The sequence below is a fragment of the Salvelinus fontinalis genome, unplaced genomic scaffold, assembly GCF_029448725.1.
Source record: "Salvelinus fontinalis isolate EN_2023a unplaced genomic scaffold, ASM2944872v1 scaffold_0126, whole genome shotgun sequence".
NCBI classification, from domain to species: domain Eukaryota; kingdom Metazoa; phylum Chordata; class Actinopteri; order Salmoniformes; family Salmonidae; genus Salvelinus; species Salvelinus fontinalis.
Window position 1 is genome coordinate 50,001 of NW_026600335.1, and position 27,999 is coordinate 77,999.

Consider the following 27,999-nt stretch of genomic DNA (forward strand, 5'->3'; position numbering starts at 1 on the left):
ACCTGATCCCGTCCTGGGTGTGTCTTCCTAACGACCAGCCTGTCCTCGCCATCATCCAGCCTGGAGAGTCTGCTCTGGACGTTCTGGAGACCGTCTGCAAGGTAACTAGCAACTTAACTAACCTGCACCGGAGACCGTCTGCAAGGTAACTAGCAACTTAACTAACCTACACTGGAGACCGTCTGCAAGGTAACTAGCAACTTAACTAACCTACACCGGAGACCGTCTGCAAGGTAACTAGCAACTTAACTAACCTACACTGGAGACCGTCTGCAAGGTAACTAGCAACTTAGCTAACCTACACTGGAGACCGTCTGCAAGGTAACTAGCAACTTAACTAACCTACACTGGAGACCGTCTGCAAGGTAACTAGCAACTTAACTAACCTACACCGGAGACCGTCTGCAAGGTAACTAGCAACTTAGCTAACCTGCACCGGAGACCGTCTGCAAGGTAACTAGCAACTTAACTAACCTACACTGGAGACCGTCTGCAAGGTAACCACCAACTTAACTAACCTACACTGGAGACCGTCTGCAAGGTAACTAGCAACTTAACTAACCTACACTGGAGACCGTCTGCAAGGTAACCACCAACTTAACTAACCTACACCGGAGACCGTCTGCAAGGTAACCACCAACTTAGCTAACCTACACTGGAGACCGTCTGCAAGGTAACCACCAACTTAGCTAACCTACACTGGAGACCGTCTGCAAGGTAACCACCAACTTAGCTAACCTACACCGGAGACCGTCTGCAAGGTAACCACCAACTTAACTAACCTACACCGGAGACCGTCTGCAAGGTAACCACCAACTTAGCTAACCTACACTGGAGACCGTCTGCAAGGTAACCACCAACTTAGCTAACCTACACTGGAGACCGTCTGCAAGGTAACCACCAACTTAGCTAACCTACACTGGAGACCGTCTGCAAGGTAACCACCAACTTAGCTAACCTACACCGGAGACCATCTGCAAGGTAACCACCAACTTAGCTAACCTACACCGGAGACCGTCTGCAAGGTAACCACCAACTTAGCTAACCTACACCGGAGACCGTCTGCAAGGTAACCACCAACTTAGCTAACCTACACCGGAGACCGTCTGCAAGGTAACCACCAACTTAGCTAACCTACACTGGAGACCGTCTGCAAGGTAACCACCAACTTAGCTAACCTACACCGGAGACCGTCTGCAAGGTAACCACCAACTTAGCTAACCTACACTGGAGACCGTCTGCAAGGTAACCACCAACTTAGCTAACCTACACCGGAGACCATCTGCAAGGTAACCACCAACTTAGCTAACCTACACCGGAGACCATCTGCAAGGTAACTAGCAACTTAACTAACCTACACTGGAGACCGTCTGCAAGGTAACTAGCAACTTAACTAACCTACACCGGAGACCGTCTGCAAGGTAACTAGCAACTTAACTAACCTACACCGGAGACCGTCTGCAAGGTAACTAGCAACATAGCTAACCTACACCGGAGACCGTCTGCAAGGTAACTAGCAACTTAACTAACCTGCACCGGAGACCGTCTGCAAGGTAACTAGCAACTTAACTAACCTACACCGGAGACCGTCTGCAAGGTAACTAGCAACTTAGCTAACCTACACCGGAGACCGTCTGCAAGGTAACCACCAACTTAGCTAACCTACACTGGAGACCGTCTGCAAGGTAACCACCAACTTAGCTAACCTACACCGGAGACCATCTGCAAGGTAACCACCAACTTAGCTAACCTACACCGGAGACCATCTGCAAGGTAACTAGCAACTTAACTAACCTACACTGGAGACCGTCTGCAAGGTAACTAGCAACTTAACTAACCTACACTGGAGACCGTCTGCAAGGTAACTAGCAACTTAACTAACCTACACTGGAGACCGTCTGCAAGGTAACTAGCAACTTAACTAACCTACACCGGAGACCGTCTGCAAGGTAACCACCAACTTAGCTAACCTACACCGGAGACCGTCTGCAAGGTAACCACCAACTTAGCTAACCTACACTGGAGACCGTCTGCAAGGTAACCACCAACTTAGCTAACCTACACCGGAGACCGTCTGCAAGGTAACCACCAACTTAGCTAACCTACACTGGAGACCGTCTGCAAGGTAACCACCAACTTAGCTAACCTACACCGGAGACCGTCTGCAAGGTAACCACCAACTTAGCTAACCTACACTGGAGACCGTCTGCAAGGTAACCACCAACTTAGCTAACCTACACCGGAGACCGTCTGCAAGGTAACCACCAACTTAGCTAACCTACACCGGAGACCGTCTGCAAGGTAACCACCAACTTAGCTAACCTACACCGGAGACCGTCTGCAAGGTAACCACCAACTTAGCTAACCTACACCGGAGACCGTCTGCAAGGTAACCACCAACTTAGCTAACCTACACTGGAGACCGTCTGCAAGGTAACCACCAACTTAGCTAACCTACACCGGAGACCGTCTGCAAGGTAACCACCAACTTAGCTAACCTACACTGGAGACCGTCTGCAAGGTAACCACCAACTTAGCTAACCTACACCGGAGACCGTCTGCAAGGTAACTAGCAACTTAACTAACCTACACCGGAGACCGTCTGCAAGGTAACTAGCAACTTAACTAACCTACACCGGAGACCGTCTGCAAGGTAACTAGCAACTTAACTAACCTACACTGGAGACCGTCTGCAAGGTAACTAGCAACTTAACTAACCTGCACCGGAGACCGTCTGCAAGGTAACTAGCAACTTAACTAACCTACACTGGAGACCGTCTGCAAGGTAACTAGCAACTTAACTAACCTACACTGGAGACCGTCTGCAAGGTAACTAGCAACTTAACTAACCTACACCGGAGACCGTCTGCAAGGTAACTAGCAACTTAACTAACCTACACTGGAGACCGTCTGCAAGGTAACTAGCAACTTAACTAACCTACACTGGAGACCGTCTGCAAGGTAACTAGCACCTTAACTAACCTACACCGGAGACCGTCTGCAAGGTAACTAGCAACTTAACTAACCTACACCGGAGACCGTCTGCAAGGTAACTAGCAACTTACCTTGCAGACGGTCTCCAGTGTAGGTTAGTTAAGTTGCTAGTTACCTTGCAGACGGTCTCCAGTGTAGGTTAGTTAACTAGCAACTTAACTAACCTACACTGGAGACCGTCTGCAAGGTAACTAGCAACTTAACTAACCTACACTGGAGACCGTCTGCAAGGTAACTAGCAACTTAACTAACCTACACTGGAGACAGTCTGCAAGGTAACTAGCAACTTAACTAACCTACACTGGAGACCGTCTGCAAGGTAACTAGCAACTTAACTAACCTACACTGGAGACCGTCTGCAAGGTAACTAGCAACTTAACTAACCTACACCGGAGACCGTCTGCAAGGTAACTAGCTCCATCTGCAGCTTTCTCACGGTCAGTCAATAATGACCTAGTTAAGCCTCATCACACCGAGTGGTCCCTCCATCTCGTCCTGTCCTTGGACTAGTTTAGTTTCAGAATACCAGTGTTGTATAATACTTTCATGTGTTAGTTTATCCTCTAGACTCTGGAACAGACCAGACCAGGACAGGACTGATGACAGCTCCTAAAGACTGAACCAAGCCCATTACTGCCCATTCATTACACAGCCAGCTTAGCCCCACAGACAGACGGAACAGGCCAGATGACAGTCATTACACAGCCAGCTTAGCCCCACAGACAGACGGAACAGGCCAGATGACAGTCATTACACAGGCAGCTTAGCCCCACAGACAGACGGAACAGGCCAGATGACAGTCATTACACAGCCAGCTTAGCCCCACAAACAGACGGAACAGGCCAGATGACAGTCATTACACAGCCAGCTTAGCCCCACAGACAGACGGAACAGGCCAGATGACAGTCATTACACAGCCAGCTTAGTCCCACAGACAGACGGAACAGGCCAGATGACAGTCATTACACAGCCAGCTTAGCCCCACAGACAGACGGAACAGGCCAGATGACAGTCATTACACAGCCAGCTTAGCCCCACAGACAGACGGAACAGGCCAGATGACAGTCATTACACAGCCAGCTTAGCCCCACAGACAGACGGAACAGGCCAGATGACAGTCATTACACAGGCAGCTTAGTCCCACAGACAGACGGAACAGGCCAGATGACAGTCATTACACAGCCAGCTTAGTCCCACAGACAGACAGAAAGACGGAACAGGACAGATGACAGTCATTACACAGCCAGCTTAGCCCCACAGACAGACGGAACAGGCCAGATGACAGTCATTACACAGCCAGCTTAGCCCCACAGACAGATGGAACAGGCCAGATGACAGTCATTACACAGGCAGCTTAGCCCCACAGACAGACGGAACAGGACAGATGACAGTCATTACACAGGCAGCTTAGCCCCACAGACAGACGGAACAGGCCAGATGACAGTCATTACACAGGCAGCTTAGCCCCACAGACAGACAGAACAGGACAGCAGTTAAATGAAACAGACACTACTGTGTTGGGTGAGCTTGTTCAGTCGATGGTGATCATTCACTATTGTAGGTTTACCTCGCATTACACCGGCCATTATGGCTGTGACTTCACACAGCGACGGGCTTCGTAATGAGGTACGGGCTTCGTAATGAGGTACGGGCTTCGTAATGAGGCACGGGCTTCGTAATGAGGTACGGGCTTCGTAATGAGGTACGGGCTTCGTAATGAGGTACGGGCTTCGTAATGAGGTACGGGCTTCGTAATGGGGTACGGGCTTCGTAATGGGGTACGGGCTTCGTAATGAGGTACGGGCTTCGTAATGAGGTACGGGCTGAGTCCCAAATAACAACTAAACTACTGGATTATTAGTGTGTATTTCATCCCTTTTAGCGTAGTGAACTCTTTTAGTGTAGTGAACTCTTTTAGTGTAGTGAACTCTTTTAGTGTAGTGAACTCTTTTAGTGTAGTGAACTCTTTTAGTGTAGTGAACTCTTTTAGTGTAGTGAACTCTTTTAGTGTAGTGAACTCTTTTAGTGTAGTGAACTCTTTTAGTGTAGTGAACTCTTTTAGTGTAGTGAACTCTTTTAGTGTAGTGAACTCTTTTAGTGTAGTGAACTCTTAGTGTAGTGAACTCTTTTAGCGTAGTGAACTCTTTTAGCGTAGTGAACTCTTTTAGTGGTTGCTGCTGGTAACAGTTTAAACACAATATATGTGTGTTTTAAGTTGTTAAATGCACAGGGTATCCACGGCATTACTGAAATGTGAAATACTATTGATACTATTGAAATAGCCAGCTGCCTATAGGGCCAGATGTGCGGGGCTCTAGCCAGCTGCCTATAGGGCCAGATGGGCGGGGCTCTAGCCAGCTGCCTATAGGGCCAGATGGGCGGGGCTCTAGCCAGCTGCCTATAGGGCCAGATGGGCGGGGCTCTAGCCAGCTGCCTATAGGGCCAGATGGGCGGGGCTCTAGCCAGCTGCCTATAGGGCCAGATGGGCAGGGCTCTAGCCAGCTGCCTATAGGGCCAGATGGGCGGGGTTCTAGCCAGCTGCCTATAGGGCCAGATGGGCGGGGCTCTAGCCAGCTGCCTATAGGGCCAGATGGGCGGGGCTCTAGCCAGCTGCCTATAGGGCCAGATGGGCGGGGCTCTAGCCAGCTGCCTATAGGGCCAGATGGGCGGGGCTCTAGCCAGCTGCCTATAGGGCCAGATGGGCGGGGCTCTAGCCAGCTGCCTATAGGGCCAGATGGGCGGGGTTCTAGCCAGCTGCCTATAGGGCCAGATGGGCGTAGTTCTAGCCAGCTGCCTATAGGGCCAGATGGGCGGGGTTCTAGCCAGCTGCCTATAGGGCCAGATGGGCGGGGTTCTAGCCAGCTGCCTATAGGGCCAGATGGGCGGGGCTCTAGCCAGCTGCCTATAGGGCCAGATGGGCGGGGCTCTAGCCAGCTGCCTATAGGGCCAGATGGGCGGGGCTCTAGCCAGCTGCCTATAGGGCCAGATGGGCGGGGTTCTAGCCAGCTGCCTATAGGGCCAGATGGGCGGGGTTCTAGCCAGCTGCCTATAGGGCCAGATGGGCGGGGCTCTAGCCAGCTGCCTATAGGGCCAGATGGGCGGGGCTCTAGCCAGCTGCCTATAGGGCCAGATGGGCGGGGCTCTAGCCAGCTGCCTATAGGGCCAGATGGGCGGGGCTCTAGCCAGCTGCCTATAGGGCCAGATGGGCGGGGTTCTAGCCAGCTGCCTATAGGGCCAGATGGGCGGGGTTCTAGCCAGCTGCCTATAGGGCCAGATGGGCGGGGCTCTAGCCAGCTGCCTATATGGCCAGATGGGCGGGGCTCTAGCCAGCTGCCTATAGGGCCAGATGGGCGGGGCTCTAGCCAGCTGCCTATAGGGCCAGATGGGCGGGGCTCTAGCCAGCTGCCTATAGGGCCAGATGGGCGGGGTTTGCATTTTTAAAATGATCAAATACTTCATCTGTGAGTGATTGAGCTTGCCTGGCTTAAAGGACCAATAGAATAAAATAAAAATAAAAATGTATTTTATTCTATTGGTCCTTTAAGCCAGGCAAGCTCAATCACTCACAGATGAAGTATTTGATCCCAGATCTGCTACTCAGCCTGTGCCAATCCTCTTTCTGTCCTCTTTACTGAACTCCACAGGCCCACCGGCTGGATCCGGCCAAACATTACCTCCGTCTCAAGTTCCTCATCGAAAACCAAGTCCAGTTCTACATCCCTAAACCGGAGGAGGACGTGTGTGACTTGGTACGTGTTGTGTGTGTGTGTGACTTGGTACGTGTTGTGTGTGTGTGTGTGTGTGTGTGTTTGACTTGGTACGTGTTGTGTGTGTGTGTGTGTGTGTGTGTGTGTTTGACTTGGTACGTGTTGTGTGTGTGTGTGTGTGACTTGGTACGTGTTGTGTGTGTGTGTATGTTTGACTTGGTACGTGTTGTGTGTGTGTGTGTTTGACTTGGTACGTGTTGTGTGAGACTTGGTACGTGTTGTGTTTGTGTGTGTGACTTGGTACGTGTTGTGTGTGTGTGTTTGACTTGGTACGTGTTGTGTGTGTGTGTGTGAGACTTGGTACGTGTGGTTGTGTGTGTGACTTGGTACGTGTGGTTTTGTGTGTGGTTGTGTGTGTGTGTGTGTGTGTGACTTGGTACGTGTGGTTGTGTGTGTGTGTGTGTGTGACTTGGTACGTTTCTCATTTCCTCATCACGGATTATCTCCTGTCACAGTTTTAGCACCCAGCTGAGATAGCAACACTCTGATCTCCCCCCCCCACACACACACACACACACACACACACACACACACACACACACACACACACACACACACACACACACACACGGCTTTTCGTGAGGAAAATGTGGATCCGGGCAAGTGACCAGCAGCATTTTAATTTATTGGACATTTGAGAAATGTATCAGACCCATATTTATTATATGTTTATTTAACCTTTTATTTAACGAGGCAAGTCAGTTAAGAACAAATTCTTATTTACACTGACTGCCTACCCTGGCCAAACCCAAACCCGGACGACGCTGGACCAATTGAGATGCAGTGCCTTAGACCGCTGTGATACAGCCCGGAATCGAACCAGGGTCTGTAGTGACGCCTCTAGCACTGAGATGCAGTGCCTTAGACCGCTGTGATACAGCCTGGAATGGAACCAGGGTCTGTAGCGACGCCTCTAGCACTGAGATGCAGTGCCTTAGACCGCTGTGATACAGCCTGGAATCGAACCAGGGTCTGTAGTGACGCCTCTAGCACTGAGATGCAGTGCCTTAGACCGCTGTGATACAGCCTGGAATCGAACCAGGGTCTGTAGTGACGCCTTTAGCCTTAGACGGCCGCGCCACTCGGGAGCCCTCATACAGTATGCGTATGGTGCGTAACCCCATCAGGACACGGATCAGGAACTAGATTCAGCTCGCTGGACAATTGTTTTCTGGAGCGTATGGTCAGGGGACCAGAACATAATTACAAATAATATGTAGACTGCAAATTGACTGCAAGAAGCCCAAACCGATATAATATTTGATTAAAACGTAATAATTTCAATCCTTGCTTACATTTGTATACAATCTCTTTATTATGCGTGGGAATACTTTGGAACAGATTTCTAAAATTAAAATTATTTGGAGCTGATTCGCTGGTGTTTTTTACAATCTTTTATGTCATTTTTTGGGGATTAAACTTAAAAATGAACAATCACCTGCTGCACGCCAGTTGGTGAACCATCCACGGTGCTCAGAATGACATAAATCACATTTTGATTATTGTAATTCATCTAAACATTACATGCAACTCCTGTAATGAAGCAGACAATAAAAAGTAATTTTCAAACTTTTGGCAAGATGCAATTAGCTGGAGCACCTGGGGGAAACACCATTCTAAACAGAGTGCCTGGGAAAACACCATTCTAAACAGAGCACCTGGGGGAAAACAGCATTCTAAACAGAGCGCCTGGGAAAACAGCATTCTAAACAGAGCACCTGGGGGGAAACACCATTCTAAACAGAGCACATGGGGGAAAACACCATTCTAAACAGAGCACATGGGGGAAAACACCATTCTAAACAGAGCACCTGGGGGAAAACACCATTCTAAACAGAGCACCTGGGGGAAAACAGCATTCTAAACAGAGCACCTGGGGAAAACACCATTCTAAACAGAGCGCCTGGGAAAACACCATTCTAAACAGAGCACCTGGGGGAAAACACCATTCTAAACAGAGCACCTGGGGAAAACACCATTCTAAACAGAGCGCCTGGGGAAAACACCATTCTAAACAGAGCACCTGGGGAAAACACCATTCTAAACAGAGCGCCTGGGGAAAACACCATTCTAAATAGAGCACCTGGGAAAACACCATTCTAAACAGAGCACCTGGGGGAAAACACCATTCTAAACAGAGCGCCTGGGGGGAAACACCATTCTAAACAGAGCGCCTGGGGGGAAACACCATTCTAAACAGAGTGCCTGGGAAAACACCATTCTAAACAGAGCGCCTGGGAAAACACCATTCTAAACAGAGCGCCTGGGGAAAACACCATTCTAAATAGAGCACCTGGGAAAACACCATTCTAAACAGAGCGCCTGGGAAAACACCATTCTAAACAGGGCACCTGGGGGGAAACACCATTCTAAACAGAGCGCCTGGGGGGAAACACCATTCTAAACAGAGTGCCTGGGAAAACACCATTCTAAACAGAGCGCCTGGGAAAACACCATTCTAAACAGAGCACCTGGGGGAAAACAGCATTCTAAACAGGGCACCTGGGGAAAACACCATTCTAAACAGAGCGCCTGGGAAAACACCATTCTAAACAGAGCACCTGGGGAAAACACCATTCTGTTTCAGCTGTTTCGTATGTGACAGAGATGAAACTCTCTTTTAGAAACTTAGAAAAAGGGGGACAATGATGAGGATGGGTTGTTAATATGACCAGGATGGGTTGATAATATGACCAGGATGGGTTATGACCAGGATGGGTTGATAATATGACCAGGATGGGTTATGACCAGGATGGGTTGATAATATGACCAGGATGGGTTGATAATATGACCAGGATGGTTTATTAATATGACCAGGATGGGTTGGGGTTATGACCAGGATGGGTTATTAATATGACCAGGATGGGTTATGACCAGGATGGGTTATGACCAGGATGGGTTATGACCAGGATGGGTTGATAATATGACCAGGATGGGTTGATAATATGACCAGGATGGGTTGATAATATGACCAGGATGGGTTGATAATATGACCAGGATGGGTTTATAATATGACCAGGATGGGTTGTTAATATGACCAGGATGGGTTGTTAATATGACCAGGATGGGTTGATAATATGACCAGGATGGGTTATTAATATGACCAGGATGGGTTGATAATATGACCAGGATGGGTTGATAATATGACCAGGATGAGTTGATAATATGACCAGGATGGGTTGATAATATGACCAGGATGGGTTGTTAATATGACCAGGATGGGTTGATAATATGACCAGGATGGGTTAATATGACCAGGATGGGTTGATAATATGACCAGGATGGGTTGATAATATGACCAGGGTGGGTTGATAATATGACCAGGATGTGCCTTTGGCTTCTGGACAAATGAAGAAAGTTGTTATGAAAACCAATAGAACAGGCGAGGAAGTCTTTATAAAAAATAATTGCCTCCACGTTTTTTTATGGTGGGATTTTGGCTCCTTTGAAGCAAAGTAAGACTCATGATATGAAGTAAAATGTTAAGGTTTCAAACATTTCAGTTTATGTTTTCCAAGTACATCGACTAAATCCTCCATTTTTAATTGAAGGCGCGTTTCCATTACCAGCTGAGAAATACAAATAGTAGGCCTTTTTTAAATTGTGGCCATCAAAACGTTTTTAAACACGCGATTGAATTTAGAAATTGTTGCAAATGTTATTATGCAAATGAACCTATAGACTTGATAAACAAACCCGGTCAAATGTATTTCCATCAATGAATCAAACAATCCGGACATTTGGCTGCCACCACATTATTTTTAATACTGGTTATCGGATACCCTGACACACACACCACACACACACACACCACACACACACACACACCACACACACACACACACCACACACACACCACACACACACACACACACACACACACACACACACACACACACACACACACCACACACACCACACACACCACACACCACACACACCACACACACCACACACCACACACACCACACACACACACACACACACACACCACACACACCACACACACACACACACACACACACACACACACACCACACACCACACACACCACACCACACACACACACACACACACACACACACACACCACACACACACACACCACACACACACACACCACACACCACACACACACACACACCACACCACACCACACACACCACACACACCACACACACACACACACACACACACACACACACCACACACACACCACACACACCACACACACCACACACACCACACACACACACACACACACCTAGGTTTATACCTACTTTCTCCCTACTTGTTGTTGCATTTGTGAGGAGTCACTAGATGTAGAGAGAGAGGGGTAACTCCCCAGTGATAGAGAGCGGGGTAACTCCTCAGTGATATAGAGAGAGAGAGGGGTAACTCCCCAGTGATATAGCGAGAGAGGGGTAACTCCCCAGTGATATAGCGAGAGAGGGGTAACTCCCCAGTGATATATAGAGAGAGGGGTAACTCCCCAGTGATATATAGAGAGAGAGGGGTAACTCCCCAGTGATATATAGAGAGAGAGGGGTAACTCCCCAGTGATATAGAGAGAGAGGGGTAACTCCCCAGTGATATAGCGAGAGAGGGGTAACTCCCCAGTGATATAGAGAGAGAGGGGTAACTCCTCAGTGATATATAGAGAGAGAGGGGTAACTCCTCAGTGATATATATAGAGAGAAGGGTAACTCCTCAGTGATATATAGAGAGAGAGGGGTAACTCCCCAGTGATATAGAGAGAGAGGGGTAACTCATCAGTGATATATAGAGAGAGAGAGGGGTAACTCCTCAGTGATATATAGAGAGAGAGGGGTAACTCCCCAGTGATATAGTGAGAGAGGGGTAACTCCCCAGTGATATAGAGAGAGAGAGGGGTAACTCATCAGTGATATATAGAGAGAGAGAGGGGTAACTCCTCAGTGATATATAGAGAGAGAGGGGTAACTCCCCAGTGATATAGCGAGAGAGGGGTAACTCCCCAGTGATAGAGAGAGAGAGAGGGGTAACTCATCAGTGATATATAGAGAGAGAGGGGTAACTCCTCAGTGATATATAGAGAGAGAGGGGTAACTCCCCAGTGATATATAGAGAGAGAGGGGTAACTCCCCAGTGATAGAGAGAGGGGTAACTCCCCAGTGATAGAGAGGGGTAACTCCTCAGTGATAGAGAGAGGGGTAACTCCCCAGTGATAGAGAGGGGTAACTCCTCAGTGATAGAGAGAGGGGTAACTCCTCAGTGATAGAGAGAGGGGTAACTCCCCAGTGATAGAGAGAGAGAGAGTGGTAACTCCCCAGTCATAGAGAGAGAGAGTGGTAACTCCCCAGTCATAGAGAGAGAGTGGTAACTCCCCAGTCATAGAGAGAGAGGGGTAACTCCCCAGTCATAGAGAGAGAGGAGTAACTCCCCAGTCATAGAGAGAGAGGGGTAACTCCCCAGTCATAGAGAGAGACGGGTAACTCCCCAGTCATAGAGAGAGAGTGGTAACTCCCCAGTCATAGAGAGAGAGATTGGTAACTCCCCAGTCATAGAGAGAGAGGAGTAACTCCCCAGTGATATATATAGAGAGAGGGGTAACTCCTCAGTGATATATAGAGAGAGAGGGGTAACTCCCCAGTGCTATAGAGAGAGAGAGGGGTAACTCCCCAGTGCTATAGAGAGAGAGAGGGGTAACTCCCCAGTGATATATAGAGAGAGAGGGGTAACTCCCCAGTGATATATAGAGAGAGAGGGGTAACTCCCCAGTGATATAGAGAGAGAGAGGGGTAACTCCCCAGTGATATAGAGAGAGAGAGGGGTAACTCCCCAGTGATATAGAGAGAGAGAGGGGTAACTCCCCAGTGATATAGAGAGAGAGAGGGGTAACTCCCCAGTGATATAGAGAGAGAGAGGGGTAACTCCCCAGTGACGGAGAGAGTGGTAACACCCCAGTGATATATATATAGAGAGAGGGGTAACTCCCCAGTGATATATATATATAGAGAGAGGGGTAACTCCCCAGTGATATATATAGCGAGAGAGGGGTAACTCCCCAGTGATATATAGAGAGAGAGGGGTAACTCCCCAGTGATATAGAGAGAGAGGGGGGTAACTCCCCAGTGATATATAGAGAGAGAGGGGTAACTCCCCAGTGATAAAGAGAGAGAGAGGGGTAACTCCCCAGTGATAGAGAGAGAGAGAGGGGTAACTCCCCAGTGATATAGAGAGAGAGAGGGGTAACTCCCCAGTGATATATAGAGAGAGAGGGGTAACTCCCCAGTGATATATAGAGAGAGAGGGGTAACTCCCCAGTGATATAGAGAGAGAGAGGGGTAACTCCCCAGTGATATATATAGAGAGAGGGGTAACTCCTCAGTGATAGAGAGAGAGGGGTAACTCCCCAGTGATAGAGAGAGAGAGGGGTAACTCCCCAGTGATAGAGAGAGAGAGGGGTAACTCCCCAGTGATAGAGAGAGAGAGGGGTAACTCCCCAGTGATAGAGAGAGAGAGGGGTAACTCCCCAGTCATAGAGAGAGAGAGAGGGGTAACTCCCCAGTCATAGAGAGAGAGGGGTAACTCCCCAGTGATATATATATATAGATAGAGGGGTCACTCCCCAGTGATATATATATATAGAGAGGGGTAACTCCCCAGTGATATATAGAGAGAGGGGGCTAACTCCCCAGTGATATATAGAGAGAGGGGTAACTCCCCAGTGATAGAGAGAGAGAGAGTGGTAACTCCCCAGTGATAGAGAGAGAGAGGGGTAACTCCCCAGTGATAGAGAGAGAGAGGGGTAACTCTCCAGTCATAGAGAGAGAGAGAGAGAGAGGGGTAACTCCCTAGTCATAGAGAGAGAGAGGGGTAACTCTCCAGTCATAGAGAGAGAGAGGGGTAACTCCCCAGTCATAGAGAGAGAGAGGGGTAACTCCCCAGTCATAGAGAGAGAGAGGGGTAACTCCCCAGTCATAGAGAGAGAGATGGGTAACTCCCCAGTCATAGAGAGAGAGAGAGAGAGAGGGGTAACTCCCCAGTCATAGAGAGAGAGAGGGGTAACTCCCCAGTCATAGAGAGAGAGAGGGGTAACTCCCCAGTCATAGAGAGAGAGAGGGGTAACTCCCCAGTCATAGAGAGAGAGGGGGTAACACACCGGACGCACCCCACAGACTCGGTTGATCTCCCTACCCTTAATAAAGATATATGTTATATATCCTTATTAAGTGTCTACAAATGATCGAGATACACAAATTAATTCCGTTCTGTCTCTGACAGTATGGGAGCCACGCACACATGCATTTACATATACATAAATTAGACTTCCTCCTCGTGTTCCTGCTGTTTTGTGTAATAAAACATTAATGTTCCTTCCATCTCTCTCCTCTCTCCTTCTTTCTTTCCTTCTCTCTCTTCATCGCTCTCTCGTTCTCTCTCCTCTCTCCTTCTTTCTTTCCTTCTCTCTCTTCATCGCTCTCTCGTTCTCTCTTCTCTCCACAGCTTTATAAAGAGATAGAGCTGGGCTCCAAAATAACCAAAGTCATCCAGTTCAACAGGGATGAGTCCTGTATGATTGGCTACGGTAAGGATGAGTCCTGGATGATTGGCTACGGTAAGGATGAGTCCTGTATGATTGGTGGCGGTAAGGATGAGTCCTGTATGATTGGCTACGGTAAGGATGAGTCCTGTATGATTGGCTACGGTAAGGATGAGTCCTGTATGATTGGCTACGGTAAGGATGAGTCCTGTATGATTGGCTACGGTAAGGATGAGTCCTGTATGATTGGTGACGGTAAGGATGAGTCCTGTATGATTGGTGACGGTAAGGATGAGTCCTGTATGATTGGTTACGGTAAGGATGAGTCCTGTATGATTGGTTACGGTAAGGATGAGTCCTGTATGATTGGCTACGGTAAGGATGAGTCCTGTATGATTGGCTACGGTAAGGATGAGTCCTGTATGATTGGCTACGGTAAGGATGAGTCCTGTATGATTGGTGACGGTAAGGATGAGTCCTGTATGATTGGCTACGGTAAGGATGAGTCCTGTATGATTGGTGGCGGTAAGGATGAGTCCTGTATGATTGGCTACGGTAAGGATGAGTCCTGTGTGATTGGTTACAGTAAGGATGAGTCCTGTATGATTGGTGACGGTAAGGATGAGTCCTGTATGATTGGTGACGGTAAGGATGAGTCCTATATGATTGATGACGGTAAGGATGAGTCCTGTAGGATTGGTGACAGTAAGGATGAGTCCTGTATGATTGGTGACGGTAAGGATGAGTCCTGTATGATTGGTTACGGTACGGATGAGTCCTGTATGATTGGTTACGGTACGGATGAGTCCTATATGATTGGTGACGGTAAGGATGAGTCCTGTATGATTGGTGACGGTAGGGATGAGTCCTGTATGATTGGTTACTTCTATTTTGAAGAAACATTCAAATGAAAGAGCTGGACAAGATGGCGGACTGAACACAACAGTGTAGATCACCTCAATATAGAAACATAATATTCAACATCGGTAAGTAAATATTAGCATTTCACAATCTGGTGGGTAATAACCTTCAATCTGGATAACAACACAAATCATAAGACTAGAGAAATGTATCGACAAATATTACGAATACAAGTAACAGCCAAACATGACGGAGAGTAAGACAGGGGAACCAGTCTCAACATGACGGAGAGTAAGACAGGGGAACCAATCTCAACATGACAGAGAGTAAGACAGGGGAACCAGTCTCAACATGACAGAGAGTAAGACAGGGGAACCAATCTCAACATGACGGAGAGTAAGACAGGGGAACCAGTCTCAACATGACGGAGAGGAAGACAGGGGAACCAGTCTCAACATGACGGAGAGGAAGACAGGGGAACCAGTCTCAACATGACGGAGAGTAAGACAGGGGAACCAATCTCAACATGACGGAGAGTAAGACAGGGGAACCAGTCTCAACATGACGGAGAGGAAGACAGGGGAACCAGTCTCAACATGACAGAGAGGAAGACAGGGGAACCAGTCTCAACATGACGGAGAGTAAGACAGGGGAACCAGTCTCAACATGACAGAGAGTAAGACAGGGGAACCAGTCTCAACATGACGGAGAGTAAGACAGGGGAACCAATCTCAACATGACGGAGAGTAAGACAGGGGAACCAGTCTCAACATGACGGAGAGTAAGACAGGGGAACCAATCTCAACATGACGGAGAGTAAGACAGGGGAACCAGTCTCAACATGACGGAGAGTAAGACAGGGGAACCAATCTCAACATGACCGAGAGTAAGACAGGGGAACCAATCTCAACATGACCGAGAGTAAGACAGGGGAACCAGTCTCAACATGACGGAGAGTAAGACAGGGGAACCAGTCTCAACATGACAGAGAGTAAGACAGGGGAACCAGTCTCAACATGACGGAGAGTAAGACAGGGGAACCAATCTCAACATGACAGAGAGTAAGACAGGGGAACCAATCTCAACATGACGGAGAGTAAGACAGGGGAACCAATCTCAACATGATGAAGAGTAAGACAGGGGAACCAGTCTCAACATGACGGAGAGTAAGACAGGGGAACCAGTCTCAACATGACAGAGAGTAAGACAGGGGAACCAATCTCAACATGACGGAGAGTAAGACAGGGGAACCAGTCTCAACATGACGGAGAGTAAGACAGGGGAACCAGTCTCAACATGACGGAGAGTAAGACAGGGGAACCAGTCTCAACATGACGGAGAGTAAGACAGGGGAACCAGTCTCAACACGACGGAGAGTAAGACAGGGGAACCAATCTCAACACGACGGAGAGTAAGACAGGGGAACCAATCTCAACATGACAGAGAGTAAGACAGGGGAACCTATTTCAACATGACGGAGAGTAAGACAGGGGAACCAGTCTCAACATGACGGAGAGTCAGACAGGGGAACCAATCTCAACATGACGGAGAGTAAGACAGGGGAACCAATCTCAACATGACGGAGAGTAAGACAGGGGAATCAATCTCAACATGACAGAGAGTAAGACAGGGGAACCAATCTCAACATGACAGAGAGTAAGACAGGGGAACCAATCTCAACATGACGGAGAGTAAGACAGGGGAACCTATCTCAACATGATGGAGAGTAAGACAGGGGAACCAGTCTCAACATGACAGAGAGTAAGACAGGGGAACCAATCTCAACATGACGGAGAGTAAGACAGGGGAACCAGTCTCAACACGACAGAGAGTAAGACAGGGGAACCAGTCTCAACATGACGGAGAGTGAGACAGGGGAACCAGTCTCAACATGACAGAGAGTAAGACAGGGGAACCAATCTCAACATGACGGAGAGTAAGACAGGGGAACCAATCTCAACATGACGGAGAGTAAGACAGGGGAACCAATCTCAACATGACGGAGAGTAAGACAGGGGAACCAATCTCAACATGACAGAGAGTAAGACAGGGGAACCAATCTCAACATGACGGAGAGTAAGACAGGGGAACCAATCTCAACATGATGGAGAGTAAGACAGGGGAACCAGTCTCAACATGACAGAGAGTAAGACAGGGGAACCAGTCTCAACATGACAGAGAGTAAGACAGGGGAACCAATCTCAACATGACAGAGAGTAAGACAGGGGAACCAGTCTCAACATGACGGAGAGTAAGACAGGGGAACCAATCTCAACATGACGGAGAGTAAGACAGGGGAACCAGTTTTAACATGACAGAGAGTAAGACAGGGGAACCAATCTCAACATGACGGAGAGTAAGACAGGGGAACCAGTCTCAACATGACGGAGAGTAAGACAGGAGAACCAATCTCAACATGACGGAGAGTAAGACAGGGGAACCAGTCTCAACATGACGGAGAGTAAGACAGGGGAACCAATCTCAACATGACGGAGAGTAAGACAGGGGAACCAATCTCAACATGACGGAGAGTAAGACAGGGGAACCAATCTCAACATGACAGAGAGTAAGACAGGGGAACCAATCTCAACATGACAGAGAGTAAGACAGGGGAACCAGTCTCAACATGACGGAGAGTAAGACAGGGGAACCAATCTCAACATGACGGAGAGTAAGACAGGGGTACCAGTCTCAACATGACAGAGAGTAAGACAGGGGAACCAATCTCAACATGACGGAGAGTAAGACAGGGGAACCAATCTCAACATGACGGAGAGTAAGACAGGGGAACCAGTCTCAACATGACGGAGAGTAAGACAGGGGAACCAATCTCAACATGACGGAGAGTAAGACAGGGGAACCAATCTCAACATGACGGAGAGTAAGACAGGGGAACCAATCTCAACATGACGGAGAGTAAGACAGGGGAACCAGTCTCAACATGACAGAGAGTAAGACAGGGGAACCAGTCTCAACATGACGGAGAGTAAGACAGGGGAACCAATCTCAACATGACGGAGAGTAAGACAGGGGAACCAATCTCAACATGACGGAGAGTAAGACAGGGGAACTAATCTCTCCCAATGGGGGTTGAATAATGGAACACCAGATACTAGCCATGGTGGGGGTTGGATAATGGAACCCCCGATACTAGCCATGGTGGGGGTTGAATAATGGAACACCAGATACTAGCCATGGTGGGGGTTGAATAATGGAACACTAGATACTAGCCATGGTGGGGGTTGTAATAATGGAACACCAGATACTAGCCATGGTGGGGGTTGAATAATGGAACACTAGATACTAGCCATGGTGGGGGTTGTAATAATGGAACACCAGATACTAGCCATGGTGGGGGTTGAATAATGGAACACCAGATACTAGCCATGGTGGGGGTTGAATAATGGAACACCCGATACTAGCCATGGTGGGGGTTGTAATAATGGAACACCAGATACTAGCCATGGTGGGGGTTGTAATAATGGAACACCAGATACTAGCCATGGTGGGGGTTGTAATAATGGAACACCAGATACTAGCCATGGTGGGGGTTGTAATAATGGAACACCAGATACTAGCCATGGTGGGGGTTGTAATAATGGAACACCCAATACTATCCATGGTGGGGGTTAAATAATGGAACACCCAATACTATCCCTGGTGGGGGTTAAATAATGGAACACCCAATACTATCCCTGGTGGGGGTTAAATAATGGAACACCCAATACTATCCATGGTGGGGGTTAAATAATGGAACACCCGATACTAGCCATGGTGGGGGTTGGATAATGGAACACCCGATACTAGCCATGGTGGGGGTTGAATAATGGAACACCAGATACTAGCCATGGTGGGGGTTGTAATAATGGAACACCAGATACTAGCCATGGTGGGGGTTGAATAATGGAACACTAGATACTAGCCATGGTGGGGGTTGTAATAATGGAACACCAGATACTAGCCATGGTGGGGGTTGAATAATACCCCCAAAAATAGAAAGAAAAGCAATCTTGAAATATAACGAATTGGAACACAAAAGCCCTAATTCAACATGGCAGAGATAAATACACAGCAGACTGAAGGCTCAGTATGTGGGGATGTGTTGAGATGGATGGTGTGTGTTTTCTGGTGTTTGGGAAAGTGTGGCGTTATTAAGTGAGTGAGAAAGGAAACGGTTGCATATCCCAGAACCAATGTATGTCTGTGAGCAGGGGTTGTGAGAGAGCTTTCAATGTTGTGCAGATGAGGGTTATACATTTTATAAAGAATTATACATCTTATTGATTTATTGTCCTATCATGATGGAACGCTCCGCAACCCTTTACCCTAGACACCCACCTGAATGACCCAGACTGTAAAGAGAAGTCCCTGCTGTTAGCTGCCTGTATGCAGCCAAAATGCATACAGGCCCTTGTGGCACAAAATAATCAAAGGTCTGACTGCACAGAGATGGGAATATGGGGCGGCAGGGTAGTCTAGTGGTTAGAGCGTTGGACTAGTAACTGAAAGGTTGTAAGATCGAATCCCCGAGCTGACAAAATCTATCGTTCTGCACCCGAACAAGGCAGGCACTGTTCCTAGGCCTTCATTGAAAATAAGAATTTGTTCTTAACTGACTTGCCTAGTTTAATAAAGGTTACGAAATAATAATGATAATATGGTATACAACGGGGGACCACGTGTTTCAGGGGAAGAGGGTGGATCTGATCTCCATCACCTAGGACATGACAATGGTTAATCAAACCTCCCCATTTCTGCCCATTTCTTTGCTCCGTTTTGCAGGCCTTCTCATACAGCTGCAACTGTATATGCATTTGTAAATCAAGGCCTTTCTTGAATTGGGCTCTGGGATGGTGCTTGCCAAAATATTTTTTTTTGTAATAGCGAGACTGATGAGATGTAAAAATCTTTTATATAGACTGCCTATATTACTACAAATATTAATAGCTAATTATGGAAAATAAGATTAACAGGAATTTAAAATTGTTAATAGCTATATATAATACAAATGGAGGTGAGGGCGATGGAAATGCATTTGGCGGTTGATCTGCTTCTGTTCTGTGGGTGGTACTGTGTGCTCTTTTCCAAGGATGGGTCCCGGTCTCTCCGGGGCCATGGGATCCGGGGGTGGTCTGCCGGTCATTGGGATGACAACCCAACTCGGGATGAGGGCTTTTAGCGGGTTGAATAGTGGGGATCAATTGGAGGTTTACTTAGTAGCAATGGAAATATCATGGTACAGCTATATAGACACTCAATGTTACTTTTTAATGGTACGTTTACAAACATATATTATGATAAATATAATTGTAACTTGTCTCATTATGGTAAATGGTGAAATGATTATAGCCAGATATAATTGTAATGGCTTAGCAGATAATAAGAAAAGACGATCAGTATTTACCTGGCTGAAAGAGAAGGAATATAATATCTATTGTTTACAGGAAACTCATTCAACAATTTTAGATGCCGTTTTTTGGAAAAAGGACTTGGGGGGGCCAAATATATTCCTCCCATGGGCAAAGAAATTCAAAAGGAGTGATGAAATTAATTAACAGTTTGCCCATCTTAATATTTTCTTTTTATTGGCCAGTCTGAGATATGGCTTTGTCTTTGCAACTCACTGCCTAGAAGGCCAGCATCCCGGAGTCGCCTCTTCACTGTTGACGTTGAGAATGGTGTTTTGCGGATACTATTTAATGAAGCTGCCAGTTGAGGAATTGTGAGTCGTCTGTTTCTCAAACTAGACACTCTAATGTCCTTGTCCTCTTGCTCAGTTGTGCACCGGAGCCTCCCACTCCTCTTTCTATTTTGGTTAGAGCCAGTTTGCGCTGTTCTGTGAAGGGAGTAGTACACAACGATGTACGAGATCTTCAGTTTCTTGGCAATTTTTCGCATGAAATAGCCTTAATTTCTCAGAACAAGAATAGAATGACGAGTTTCAGAAGAAAGTTATTTGTTTCTGGCCATTTTGATCCTGTAATCGAACCCACAAATGCTGATGCTCCAGATACTCAACTAGTCTAAAGAAGGACAGTTTTATTGCTTCTTTAAATAGAACAACAGTTTTCAGCCTTGCTAAATTAATTGCAAAAGCGTTTTCTAATGATCAACTAGTCTTTTAAAATGATACATTTGGATTAGCTAACACAACGTGCCATTAGAACACAGGAGTGATGGTTGCTGATAATGGGCCTCTGTACGCCTATGTAGATATTCCATTAAAAATCTGCCGTTTCCAGCTACAATAGTCATTTACAACATTAACTATTTCTACACTGTATTTCTGATCATTTTGATGTTATTTTAATGAACTTTTTTTTTTTTAACTTTTCTTTCTTTTCTTTCAAAAACAGGGACAATTCTTAGTGGCCCCAAACTTTTGAACAGTAGTGTATATTACTCTTACAGAATTAAGAGAATATTGGAAATGTAATCAAAGATGATAACTTGTTTTATAACTAGGACAGAATCATTTATAACTGACTTTATCCCGACATAACATAGGTACAGCAGATCCCGTTATTGTATGGGATACTTTTAAATGTGCCTTTAGAGGCCATGCAATTCAGTACTCATCTATAAAACAAAAGCAATTTTGGTCAAAAGAGTCCATGTTAACAAAGGAAATTGAAGTACTAACAGTACAGACAGAGAGCAATACAAACTGTACCATAGAGGCACAGAGTACGTTAGAGGAAAAACAAAAAAATGTAGAGACTTATTCAAGAAAGATCCAGTGTAATATATTATAAAAATAAAGTGATCTGGATGGAATATGGGGAAAAATGAACCAAATTATTTTTCCATCTTCAACATAGAAATGCAACCATTTCTTTTTTTACTGAAACTTGTTACAAATTATGGAGTCACTCATGATTCACCAAACAATAGTTTGACAGAGGAAGTAAAGTACTTTAAGCATATGTCTCCTCCATCTCCACTAACTAATTGTATGGTTTTTTTTTTTAATTAATAATGTAAAATTCACATCTATACAGAAAGACTCATGTGAAGGCCAAATTACAGAGGTGGAACTTCTTGATGCAATTAAAGCCTTTAAGTCTAGGAAACCTCCAGGGACGGATGGCATACCTGTGGAAGTATACCAAACTTTTTTTGATGTACTCAGAGGACCATTATTAGCATGTTTTAACCACTCCTATATAAACGGTAGATTATCAAACATGCAACAAGAAGGTCTGATTTCATTATTACTGAAACAGGACCCAAGTGGTATGTATGAAGATCCAGTCCATAAAATAAATTGAGGGCCTCTGACACTTCAGTATTGTGATGCAAAAATTCTAGCTAAATGCTAAGCGCATAGAATCTAAACAGTTTTGTCAGATATTATTAATCCTAATCAGACAGGTTTTTTACATGGACGATACATTGGAGATAATATAAGACAAGTACTGGAAGCAATAGAACACTATGAAATATCGTGGAAACCAGGCCTGGTTTTCATAGCCAACTTTGAAAAGGCTTTTGATAAAGTATGACTGGATTTTATATATAAATGCCTGGAATATTATAATTTTGGAGAATCTCTTATACAATGGGTTAAAGTAAGGTATAATAACCCTATGTGTAAAATAGTAAATAATGGCTACTTCTCAGAACGTATTAAACTGTCAAGAGGAGTAAAACAAGGTTGTCCATTATCGGCATATCTATTTATTATGGCCATCGAAATGTTAGCTGTTAAAATCAGATCCAACAATAATATCAAGGAGCTAGATATCCAGGGATTAAAAACAAAGGTGTCATTGTACGCTGATGATTCATGTTTTCTTTTAAATCCACAATTAGAATCCCTCCACAGCCTCATAGAGGATCTAGATACTTTTAGAATTAGAATCCCTCCACAGCCTCATATAGGATCTAGATACTTTTAGAATTAGAATCCCTCCACAGCCTCATAGAGGATCTAGATACTTGTAGAATTAGAATCCCTCCACAGCCTCATAGAGGATCTAGATACTTTTTCTAACTTCTCTGGATTAAAACCAAATTATGATAAGTGTAATATATTCCGTATTGCATCACAAAAAAATACAACTTTTACATTACCGTGTAGTTTACCAATAAAATGGTCTGACGGGGATGTTAACATAATCGGTGTACATATCCCGGAAGAAAGAAATGATCTCACTCCAATTTATTTTAATAGAAAGTTAGCAAAAATAGATACGATTTTGCTACCATGGAAAGGAAAATACATGTCTATTTGTGGACAAATCACCCTGATTAACTCTTTAGTCATATCACAGTTTACCTATTTGCTTATGGTTTTGCCTACACCTAGCGACCTGCTTTTTAAATTATATGAGCAAAAAATATTAAATTATATTTGGAATGGCAAGCCAAACAAAATTAAAAGGATGAGTACTGGATGATTGGTGACGGTAAGGATGAGTCCTGTATGATTGGTGACGGTAAGGATGAGTCCTGTATGATTGGTGACGGTACGGATGAGTCCTGGATGATTGGTGACGGTACGGATGAGTCCTGTATGATTGGTGACAGTACGGATGAGTCCTGGATGATTGGTGACGGTAAGGATGAGTCCTGTATAATTGGTGACGGTAAGGATGAGTCCTGTATGATTGGTTACGGTAAGAATGAGTCCTGTATGATTGGTGACAGTACGGATGAGTCCTGTATGATTGGTTACGGTAAGGATGAGTCCTGTATGATTGGTGACGGTACGGATGAGTCCTGGATGATTGGTGACGGTAAGGATGAGTCCTGGATGATTGGTTACGGTAAGGATGAGTCCTGTATGATTAGTGACGGTACGGATGAGTCCTGGATGATTGGTGACGGTAAGGATGAGTCCTGGATGATTGGTGACGGTAAGGATGAGTCCTGGATGATTGGTGACGGTAAGGATGAGTCCTGGATGATTGGTGACGGTAAGGATGAGTCCTGTATGATTGGTGACGGTAAGGATGAGTCCTGTATGATTGGTGACGGTACGGATGAGTCCTGGATCCTATGAATCTCATTCTCACAGTTTCATCATCTATTATAATTGCAATGCCAGTGTGTTCATCCCAAATGGATTCCTGTTATTTATATAGTGCTCTACTTTTGACTTTGAGCCCTGGTTAAAAGCAGTGCACTTCACTATAAAGGGAATAGGGTGGCAGTTGGGACGCACTCTATTTCATACATGTCCACATTCACAGATCATTTAACATGATAAGAATGCAATTCTGAAGCGACTTCCCTTTCAATTACAATCATGTTGTAGTATACAGTGTGTAAATGTCCACCAGTGAGAGAATATTTCCACTAGCAGATGTGTTGTCATGTATTCTGTTATTGATTTCTAGTCACGTCTCAGATTACTTGTATTTGTTGGACTGATCCCTGTCGGTGATTTGGTGATGTGCGTTGAGTAATGAATTGATTCTATCTCCTCTTATCCCCCTCTCTCTCCTCTCATTCCCCTCCTCCGTCTCTCATCTCCTCCCCCCTCTCATCTCTGCCTCCCCTCTCCTCTCCCATCGTCTCTCCTGTCCCGCCGTCTCTCCACTCCCTCCGTCTCTCCTCTCCCTCCTCTCCCTCTCCTCTCCCTCCGTCTCTCTTCTCCCTCCGTCTTTCTCTCCTCCGTCTGTCCTCTCTTCTCCCTCCGTCTCTCTTCTCCCTCCGTCTCTCCCTCCTCCGTCTCTCCCTCCTCCGTCTCTCCTCTCCCTCCGTCTCTCCTCTCCCTCCGTCTCTCCCTCCGTCTCTCCCTCCTCCGTCTCTCCTCTCCCTCCGTCTCTCCCTCCTCCGTCTCTCCCCTCCCTCCTCCGTCTCTCCCCTCCTCCAGGGTTCTCCATCTCAGTAGTGGAGGAGGATTCAGTGCAGCAGCTCTACATTACTGATGTGAAGGCGGGAGGATTAGCCTTCGCTAAAGGTTCCTTACCACACACACCATCTCACTTCAGATGAATTTCCTTCAAACACACATACTCCATCTATAGTGGGAAGATACCATATGATTAGAGATGGACCAGAACCAGACGGAGAGGGCAGGTAGTGGGGAGATGGACCAGAACCAGACAGAGAGGGCAGGTAGTGGGGAGATGGACCAGAACCAGACAGGGAGGGCAGGTAGTGGGGAGATGGACCAGAACCAGACAGGGAGGGCAGGTAGTGGGGAGATGGACCAGAACCAGACGGATAGGGCAGGTAGTAGGGAGATGGACCAGAACCAGACGGAGAGGGCAGGTAGTGGGGAGATGGACCAGAACCAGACAGAGAGGACAGGTAGTGGGGAGATGGACCAGAACCAGACAGAGAGGGCAGGTAGTGGGGAGATGGACCAGACAGAGAGGGCAGGTAGTGGGGAGATGGACCAGAACCAGACAGAGAGGGCAGGTAGTGGGGAGATGGACCAGAACCAGACAGAGAGGACAGGTAGTGGGGAGATGGACCAGAACCAGACAGAGAGGACAGGTAGTGGGGAGATGGACCAGACAGAGAGGGCAGGTAGTGGGGAGATGGACCAGAACCAGACAGAGAGGACAGGTAGTGGGGAGATGGACCAGAACCAGACAGAGAGGGCAGGTAGTGGGGAGATGGACCAGAACCAGACAGAGAGGGCAGGTAGTGGGGAGATGGACCAGAACCAGACAGAGAGGGCAGGTAGTGGGGAGATGGACCAGAACCAGACAGAGAGGGCAGGTAGTGGGGAGATGGACCAGAACCAGACAGAGAGGGCAGGTAGTGGGGAGATGGACCAGAACCAGACAGAGAGGGCAGGTAGTGGGGAGATGGACCAGAACCAGACAGAGAGGACAGGTAGTGGGATGATAACATATGATTGGTTTCATCATCAGCCATCTCAATACAAACCACTAAAAAGAGGGAGGCTGTACAATCAACGCTGATATAATTACAGCTGATGAGCCATTCATAACACTGTCTGTGTCTGTGTGTCTCTCTGTGTGTGTGTCTGTGTCTGTGTCTGTGTGTCTGTGTCTGTGTGTGTCTGTGTGTCTGTGTGTGTGTGTGTGTGTGTGTGTGTGTGTGTGTGTGTGTGTGTGTGTGTGTGTGTGTGTGTGTGTGTGTGTGTGTGTGTGTTAGGGGAATGCTCTCTCTAGGTCAATATGGGAGTTGTGATTTATTTTTTAGAATTGAAATGCATATTAATGGCTCATTTGATTAAAGGTGCAGGGGAACCAATGAAAACAGCCCTCCGTCAGCCTCAAGTCTTCTGATTAGAATAATAACCTGACGACACACTCTGATTTAAGTGTCTTTGTTCCCCAAATGTACACCTATTACCTATATAGTGCACAGGCATCTCCCTGACATTATAATGTCTCTGCTGCATTTAACAGTGTGGCAGTGTGCCATAGGGGATCCATCCTGCAGGTTAGAGGGCGCAGCACGGTACCTCAGCGGAGGACCTTTCTCAGGTCACACAGAGAGAGAAATAGGTCACTCCTGGGGCTGAGAGAGAGAATGAATGACCTCATGGTGCCAGGAAAGAGTGGAGACAATATGATATTGTGTCGTATAGACCGTGTGAAACACTCCCCACCTCCACACACTCACTAATATACTGTCTTGGCCCTCCAGGTCTGAATGCGGGGGATGAGATCCTGCAGCTGAATGGGAAGGACTCGTGCAGATTGAAGTTCGGGGACATGAAGGAGGCGTTCTCCCAGGCCTCTCTGTCCCTGACCGTCAACACTCTGCCCTCTACGGACCGACGACAGATCTGTTACCTGCCCCCCCGACGCTCTGACGCACAGGAAAACCTCTACACAGACATCTTCTCTATGAGCCAGGGTGAGTTAGACCTTCCTCCTCTGAGGAGACGTGTTCTCTATGAGCCAGGGTGAGTTACAGTAGACCTCTATACTGACGTGTTCTCTATGAACCAGGGTGAGGTACAGTAGACCTCTATACTGACGTGTTCTCTGTGAACCAGGGTGAGGTACAGTAGACCTCTACACTGACGTGTTCTCTGTGAACCAGGGTGAGGTACAGTAGACCTCTACACTTACGTGTTCTCTGTGAACCAGGGTGAGGTACAGTAGACCTCTACACTGACGTGTTCTCTATGAACCAGGGTGAGTTACAGTAGACCTCTATACTGACGTGTTCTCTGTGAACCAGGGTGAGTTACAGTAGACCTCTACACTGACGTGTTCTCTGTGATCCAGGGTGAGTTACAGTAGACCTCTACACTGACGTGTTCTCTGTGATCCAGGGTGAGGTACAGTAGACCTCTACACTGACGTGTTCTCTGTGAACCAGGGTGAGTTACAGTAGACCTCTACACTGACGTGTTCTCTGTGAACCAGGGTGAGTTACAGTAGACCTCTACACTGACGTGTTCTCTGTGAACCAGGGTGAGATACTGGGAGGGTCCTCCCCTTCCTCCTCTGAGGAGCCTCCTCTGCTCTATACTGACGTGTTCTCTGTGAACCAGGGTGAGTTACAGTAGACCTCTATACTGACGTGTTCTCTGTGAACCAGGGTGAGTTACAGTAGACCTCTATACTGACGTGTTCTCTGTGAACCAGGGTGAGTTACAGTAGACCTCTACACTGACGTGTTCTCTGTGAACCAGGGTGAGGTACAGTAGACCTCTATACTGACGTGTTCTCTGTGAACCAGGGTGAGGTACAGTAGACCTCTATACTGACGTGTTCTCTGTGAACCAGGGTGAGGTACAGTAGACCTCTACACTGACGTGTTCTCTATAAACCAGGGTGAGTTACTGGGAGGGTCCTCCCCTTCCTCCTCTGCTCTATACTGACGTGTTCTCTATGAACCAGGGTGAGTTACAGTAGACCTCTACACTGACGTGTTCTCTGTGAACCAGGGTGAGGTACAGTAGACC

At 46.8% G+C, this 27,999-nt stretch overlaps 1 protein-coding gene across 1 annotated transcript in view; it reads left to right on the plus strand.

Annotated features, from left to right (window-relative positions):
• Nucleotides 1-27,999, plus strand: part of LOC129843364 (rho guanine nucleotide exchange factor TIAM1-like) — a 127,782-nt gene that overhangs the window by 40,216 nt on the left and 59,567 nt on the right. The window contains 5 exon segments of the mRNA XM_055912064.1: nucleotides 1-101; nucleotides 6,639-6,743; nucleotides 14,249-14,330; nucleotides 24,970-25,056; nucleotides 26,727-26,939. The exon segment at nucleotides 1-101 is cut by the window's left edge and continues 85 nt beyond it. Coding sequence (XP_055768039.1) covers nucleotides 1-101; nucleotides 6,639-6,743; nucleotides 14,249-14,330; nucleotides 24,970-25,056; nucleotides 26,727-26,939 — 588 coding nt within the window.